This window comes from Parasteatoda tepidariorum, chromosome 8, assembly GCF_043381705.1.
Source record: "Parasteatoda tepidariorum isolate YZ-2023 chromosome 8, CAS_Ptep_4.0, whole genome shotgun sequence".
Taxonomy (NCBI): domain Eukaryota; kingdom Metazoa; phylum Arthropoda; class Arachnida; order Araneae; family Theridiidae; genus Parasteatoda; species Parasteatoda tepidariorum.
In genome coordinates, this window is record NC_092211.1 from 13,831,420 (window position 1) to 13,839,637 (window position 8,218).

General features: G+C 29.2%; 1 protein-coding gene across 1 annotated transcript in view; it reads right to left on the reverse strand.

The window, feature by feature from the left end:
* Window positions 1-6,363: 6,363 nt before the first annotated feature.
* The window catches only part of LOC139426236 (uncharacterized), a 9,831-nt gene continuing 7,976 nt past the window's right edge, over window positions 6,364-8,218 (reverse strand). Inside the window, exons 3-4 of the mRNA XM_071184292.1 lie at window positions 7,474-7,567; window positions 6,364-6,534 (exon numbers count right to left, since the gene is read on the reverse strand). Of these exons, the coding sequence (XP_071040393.1) occupies window positions 6,423-6,534; window positions 7,474-7,567 (206 nt within the window). The 3' untranslated portion in view covers window positions 6,364-6,422. The remainder of the gene's footprint in view (window positions 6,535-7,473; window positions 7,568-8,218) is intronic.

Sequence of the window (8,218 nt, forward strand, 5' to 3'; positions counted from 1 at the left end):
GGTTTCTCGTCGTTCAAGCTTCCGTCCTCTGGCGTCCACCATGTAAAAGGCCACAACCACAAACGATTTGTAGCTTACAAGTTTTATGGTGGGGTTAAATTTCATTGCTGAAATCAAAGATATTTGCAGCCTTGTGTTCAGCGGCAGAATGACCAAAAAATTTGGTCCTCCTGGTGAGCTCATTTAAAGTCCAAGGTTGTGATTCTCTGTTTTTTCTCATTAATAATTGTTAAGATATACAGTCCTCAGAAAGTTTCCTCCACAAAAAAAGAAATCTGTTTCTTAAATACAGACAAAGGACTCTGCAGACACCTACGAAATTGACCATGGGGGGAGAAAGAGGGGTCCGAGAACATTTTTTCTGAATCAATAAAAATAGGATCCAGTGACTTTTGAATTATAGAAGTATTTTCCCATCCTACAGCTGGATGAGCAGGGTCTGATTTAGTAGCAGATTCTGCTAAAGCTTTCTTAAAATAGTTACTTTTTTTAATTTATTTTTTTAAACCCAGAACGGAATGTTTTACTGTTCTATCAGAACGTTTTGTTTCTGATAGAAACAAAATTGATCAAGCAGGTGGGATAATGGTTATTAGTTTCTAGGAACTTGCGCCAGCGTCTATGCTGTGAACTTAGACCTCTTTGCACCTCCATTGTGGACGGGCGTAAGGGTATTTGAAAAAAAGAAATTAGCTGCTAAAGAATACATATTACCCTAAATTTATAAAAAATATATATATATATATAAAAAAACACCTAAAAATTTTCAGAAAACAAGAAAAAATTTTCGAGGAAAATTTTTTTTTAAAAATTTGAAGAAAACAAATTATGTTTATTTTTCTCGTCATTCTCGTAACAAATATCTGTACTTTTTTCTGAAAAAAGCAAAGAAAAAATAAGTAAAAGTACTAAATGATAAAAGTAATGAAGTACAAGTAAAAATACGTACTTTTTTCTTTATTTTCGTTACACGTAAAGAAAGTAAAAGTAATACCACGTATGCCTATGTCCAGTTACATGGCCAGTTAGTTCAGTTTTGTAATCATGATTTTATGACCATTGAAGTTGCAAACGGTTTTAAAACAGTAAAGGTAAAAAAAAGGTTCCTAACCGCAAACGTTATGGTTAGTTAGATGGACAGCCTGTCTGTTGTTTAACCATAATTTTACATTGAAAATTCATACAGTGTGCACAGATTAAAGTCATATGAGATCGGATTCGTGTTCAGGATCCCCAAAAAATACGTAAGCAATAAATAAGAACTCCTACTAATTTTTCCGATTAACGTCATTTATAGTGCTCTATTGGGGGGCTACATCACTATCCATCCTCGGAAGTTCCTCGGAAGCTTCTTCTAAAAATGTATTTTTCCAAGCCTAATAAATTTAAGTAGAGTCAAGAGTAAGTTATAAGTGTAACATATTTTATTTTTTTAATTGTGTCGTTCAATTTTGTGCAGGAATGCAGTGGTTATGATTGATACCCATTATTTGATTATTCCGTTTGTTTTCCTTTAGCTCGAAGTTGATGTATTCAGCTGCACTTATCATAGAAATTTGCCATAGAAACACCTATGGTAATGTATGGTAACCATAGAAATTTGCATGGCTTTTCTATGGCAAGAGCGGCAAACCTAACCTTTGAAGCATTGTATATAGTACGATAGATAGTAATCATCTTCCACGGAATAGGTAACAAACATTCTGATTCTATTGGTGTAAATGTTACACTTCGATGCTACTAGTGGCACAGAGGACTCTTAGTTCTCTAGGCCAGCTCACTGGGTTAACAGCACACGATCATACCACGCACTGACTCGTCAATAGCACTTGCTCTTGTTCTTTTTCCACTTGTCTCCTCCAAATTAGCTGCTTTTCTTGTTCTTATCACTCATCCGTTACTCACGTTAATCCGATTTGGACTAAATTATCATTTTATTTGTTTTTAATATAAAATAAAACTATGAACTTTCCTCTCACTAAAATTGTCTGATTCTTGTTTTGTACGGCAAATCGAACAAAAGATATAACGGTTTTTAAAAAAATGATAATAATTTATATTTATTATTGCATTGAAATTTGCATTTTTTTTTCTTAAATTTGAAGACATTTGCATTTCATTCTAAATTTGCAAATGTTTTTATTGCCTTGTCCTTTTTCACAAAACTAATTTTTCGGTCATTTTTCTTCACTTTGAATGCAATATCTCAAAACATTTTAATTTGAATTACTGGAAATTTTGCATGAATATTTTCTATGCATATGTCTTAAAAAATTACTACGGATTGGTTGATTAAACTATAATTTTATATTTTACAGCTAAAATAAAAATGTCTATGTGTACTTTTTGATCTTTTTTGTCAAAATAGTTTCGATATTCGCAGTAAAATATCTAAATATAAGCATAATGTCTAATGGATAGTCTATTCTCTGAGTTGAGTCTTTATAAGTACATAGAAAACAAAGATTTATAAAAAAATTATATTTAAAAATATTAATTGTAGTCTTTATAGTCTGTATTTGTTATTAATTGTAGCATTTATATAAAATGATAGCATTAAATAAAACAGTTTAAAAAATAATAAAATAATATAATAGTAATAATAATTTAATTCTAATGATGCGATTAGTAATATTATTAATATACAAAATATCTGGATAGTGCTTTTGGGGATTTATTAATTTTTACATATCATAGGTTTAAATATTCGGGAAATGAGTTACAAAACGGTTGCAATAGTGCTTAGTCTGATTATTTTGAGGTTTCAAAATGTAAATAAAAAATTTTTTTGAGGAATGATCAATCAGTTATAGTCTTGGAATAAATTAAAATTTTACTTTGCTAGTGATATTTAACATATTAGCTGTCAGACACACACATCATTTAATCAAAATTGTGCTCTTTCCCTTCGTCATGGAAATGTTTACTAGCAAATAACATTATATAAAAGCGCTGGCACAACGGGATAGTGAGGTGGAATGAAATTCAATGTTTTTTTGGTGCCAAAGAGGAGTCGCCATCGAGTGGCAATGAGCTTAACAAGACCAAAGTACAGTCAGACCTCGATATAAGGACACCCTAAGGGACATCGCAAAAGTGACCTTATAAGCGGGGTGACCTTTTAACCGATTCATTAGCAGTTCATAACTAAGCACGTAAATAGTGCACATTATGATTTTTTAAAAATGGTAATACAAACGAAAACGATCAGCCGTAAATTAAATATTTAAGTCAATAAATTTTAAAAAAATTAGTAAAGAATTAAAAAAAGTTTGATTTTAATTTTTTTTTATTTAAAATAAAGTCGTTTACAAATTCCCTCAAAGTGTATATACATACATTACATATTACCTTATTTAAAATAATCATTCATGCAGGTCTGTCTCGTTCTTGGTTTCAGTTTTCGAGCAATGCTTTCTAGATTTTGCAACTTATCAAAATGTTTCTCAGGTCACTCATGATTTGTAAAAAAAATTCGTATTACATTTATTGCATTGAACGCTTTCCTTTGGGTTACAGCTGCAGTGTTAGTATCACTGTCATTGTCCACAACTTGTGAAATAATTTCAGAAATTGTATCTTCAGAATTGGTGGCAATTTCCTCATCAATCAAACCATATTCAGCCTCCCCTTCAATGGCATGGCCACGATTTTTCAAATCTTCCATCAGAACAGATAGAGGAATATTGTCCTCTTCGGTTTCGTCATCCACGATATTCAGAGAAATCACAAAACCAGCAGGACGAAAACAATTTGCTATTCATAAAGTGGACACCATGTTACGTCTCAGTAAAAAATGACTTTATAAGCGATAACGATTTTTAAAGCTTGACCATATATCCGATAATCTGTAACAAAGAATTCCTATTCAGTGAGCCGGTACTTTGGAAAAGTGATCTTATATGCGGGGTGACCATATATACGGATGACCTTATATCGAGGTCTGACTCTATTAATGCATAACTACGGAATTTCTATTAGTTTAGATATCTTGAGCGCAGCTGTGGATACTGTGTGATTTATTGCTTTTATATTGTAACATCTGACAATTTTGTTATCGAAGTTAAGAATACAATTTTTTTCACAATGCAATTATAGTTAGTAAAGGCTTGTAGTTAGTAAAATTTCTAAAAATTAAAATTTAATTTTAGAAATCATTTTTTTTAAATTTAAAAAGAAAATAACGTTTTTTGTCCTCCCTATTCTCGCTACAAATACCTGACTTTTTCCCGAAAAAAGCAAAGAAAAAACAAGTAAAACTACTAAATTTAAAAAAGTAATGAGGTACAAGTAAAAATGCAAACTTTTTCCTTTATTTTCGTTACAAGTAAAGAAAGTAAAAGCAATGCCATGTATGCCTTTTGTTTTCATGGTTTTATAACCATTATAGTTGTAAACAGTTTAAAAACCGTAAAGGTAAAAAATGTTCCTAACCCTAAACTTTAGGGTTAGTTAGATGGACTCTTATTTAGAGGTCTGTTATTTTACAATAATTTTACGATGAAAATTCTTGCAGTGTGCACAGACTAAGATCATATAAGATCCGATTCGGGTTCAGGACCCCAAAAAATGTGTGAGCAAAAAATAAGAACTCCTACTAATTTTTCCGATTAACGTCATTTATTGTTCTCGATTGCTAGGACTATTATAGAACTAAATTAATGCAAGTAACAAATCGAATATAACAAACTTAATCAGAGACAGTGAAAGAGAACGATTTAATGCATAAATCTCGGTTAAGCTTTTCATTGTAGCATGACGCTAAAACTATTTGGGAGACAGTTTTGTTATTTCAGCGCCCTTTACAACTTTCTTATACGCAATAGCATTAAAATGGGAATGCTTCATATATTTCTCTGTGCTTTACACACAAATATCCTTATTCGATTTTTATCCATGTAATTCATTGAGTTTTAATATCATCCAATATAGATGAGTTTATACTGATAGTTTATTGTCTTGAGATAGTATTAATTTAAACCTCTGACGACTAGACAGTTGTAAGAGCTTGATTAATTTGATTTATTTTGGCTTATACAAGATGCTTGAAAACTACATTTTAATTGCTTGAATTTTTAAAATTTTACTGAAAAAAAACAACTAAATATAAGTTCTATCCAAAGAGCATTCAATGCTATTTAATCTAATTCTATTTAATCTCCCTCTTATTCAATGCTGTTTAACTTGATTGTCTAAGCTACAACGCTACATTGAACCCTGTAAAAATTCGTTTACTTAATTTTTTTTTCGGAAATCCGAGACATAATTTGTTCTCATAAAAATTATATTTGTTTGTATTGTGTTTTCTGCTTGGTCTTAATGCCTAAGTCGATATTCTTGAAATTTGCAGCTTTTGATGGAATGACAAGTTGTCTCAATTGAAATTACAGTGTTTTTGCCAGTTACACTTTTTGCACAACCAGTGACTTGATAATTCGTAATTGGAACTTTCTTTCCAACAGTTTTATCGTTTCAGGGATCAATTTGGTATTCAAATATACTCTATTTGTAAATCAAATGATAAGCCAATATTTTGAGGATTTTTGTCTCAAAAAAGCCTTTAGACTAGTATTGTTAAATTGCATAATTATTTAACACAAATTAATTAAATTCGACTAGATGCTCTAAAAATAAATTTTTCCAGTCAATCATTTTATTTATTTGAATGTCTACTTGAGTGTGAATACAGTTGTGAAAAATTGAAAACAGTTGTTTTTACAAGTTATGAGTTAAGGTTATGATTTTTTTCCTTTTGGAAGCAGATGTATTGTTTCAAATTTTAATGATTACAACTTCAATTCTTTTCCACGTCAATAATATTGTGCATCAAATTAAAAATGCTATTACGTAAGTAAAATTATTTTTTCGTTGAGTTTCTATAATTTGTTTTTATTTTTTAGTTATGCATCTTTTCACTTTAATCTCATTAGTTCCTCTCAAAGACGTATTTTACTAAGATGTTTTACTAAATGTTTTATTTATTATTCTATTTAGTATTAATTTCAGCATTCCTTTTCAATACAACATGTTCTTTTAATACAACAAATATTTTTTGTTGGAAGTCTAAAACGGACTCTTAAATTAATGTAGTCATTTTTACATTAGTTATTACGAAACAAAATATTATATTACAAAATTCATTAATTAAATAGTAAAAATTTCTTACACAAAGTCTGTCACTTAAATGGGCTTTGTATTTTTCAAAACAGTTTATAAATATTTTGTTACATATCACAGAATGTATAATTTTTGTTCAACGGTCTAATAAGAAATATTAAAATATTTTTTCAGCCCTTTTGAAGTAAAGTTCATTATGGATAAATATTTCTCTGTAATTCTGAAACTCAATGAGTACTAAGAAACTTTTTGCAGAAAATATTCATTTAATTTTAAGTTAAGCATTCCAAGACAATTCTTGATTCTTAAAATCCTGGATCACCGGGACAAACAGGATGGTGGCAGCAGATAGGGTATGGTCCTTTTCCGGTTCCTCTTCTGCATCCAGAACCTTCTAGAATCGGTACTCCAATGCATCTGAAATTATATTCAATAAAATAAAAAAGTAATTAATAAAAATGATACACTAAATGCTCTTTAATGAAAAGAAGCTGAATGGATGATTCCTATAAAGATTAAGACTAATCAACTGCTAAATTTAATTGCGTTATTAAAAAGACAGATATGAAATTCGAACTTTTTAATTTTTCAGAGGAAATTTTTTTCCATCAAAAAATTTATTTCTGATCGGTTACAGAAACAGGTTGCATGATAGATGTAGATAGATGTTGATTACATAGAAATATGCATCTCAGAACAAATTAAACTCATAGAATTTGGTATTAAATATTTTTCTAAAAAAAAATTAATAAATATAATTCAATAAACTTTCTTTTTATTTTTTATTAATTATTTCTCAAATTTTTAACTTTAGTCTTCTTTTGAAGATTAAAGGATATTTTTTCAAAAGGATATTTTTCTTCTAATTTTGGTCATAAAAAAATTCCCTTATCTCAGATAATAAGATAATTATATAACATAAGCTGTGTGGAAATTTATTTTTATCGAATTTCTTTCCTCTCTCATGATTTTTTTATTGCGAGTAAATTTAAAATCAGCGAAGTTAAATCGAATTGTATATTTACATTATCCCTTTGTTACGTCATACATGCAGAAAAAAAATCGCTATATTTTTAAACAGTGCTGTCCTATATATAGGACGTTGTATCTTACTGCATTATTGGTAAAAGTTTAATTATAAGAATTATTATATTCTACATAACAAAATAAAAAGTAAAAATTGGTTGAAGGTGTCTCCTGTATCCCCTGACACTGTCTCCTAGATCAATATTATGACTATGACGTATGCTTTATAAAATAGTAAAACGTTCCTTTTTTACGAGAGTAATCAATAACCTTAATATTAAGAAACATATTCAAAAATTTTAAAAACTATGATTTTTTTAACGCACTTACGGTTTAACACCCAAGAAGCCATTTGTACACGTATATTCTTGGCAGGGATGCTCTTTTTGAAATGTTTCTCCATTCTTATGTTCACCGCAGTCAACTGAAATGAAAAACAAAAATTAAAGAAAAAAAAGGAATTAAAAAGTTAAGAGAATCATTATTATGTATATTATATGGATGTTGCAATTTGAAGAAAGAAAAAAGAAGATAGTATTGAAGCAACTTATTTGTGCAGGATTAATTAAATATATCAGGAAAAGGAATGGATCTGTGTTTCATATTCCGACGGATCCCGGATTTAAGACAGATTTGTTTACTGGTTAGACAGATGAATTATTTGACGGGAGTTTATGGTACACTGTAAAAAATTTCGAGCTATGATTTTTTTTTTTTTTTTTTTTGTATTCTTCTCATGATTTCTGTGGTATGTACGTAAAAATATGTAAGAAGTATAATATATTTAAATTTTTAGATTATTATTTTGCATAAAAATTATTACTTTCTGTCTGTGGAAGCAAACATAAAGGTGATTGTAAATTAATAAATTATGTTTGAATATCGATCTGCATCTGTATATTTTTTGCTATTATTTTCAAGTTACGTTATTATTTTCGCATTTCTTAATTTACGTCAAATTTTTTGTTTTACTACGTTAATGTAATTAATATTGGAAGGGAATATTCCCTCAAATTGAGATTAGGGGGTTGACGAATCCAATATTTGGCCACTCTATATATATATATATATATAT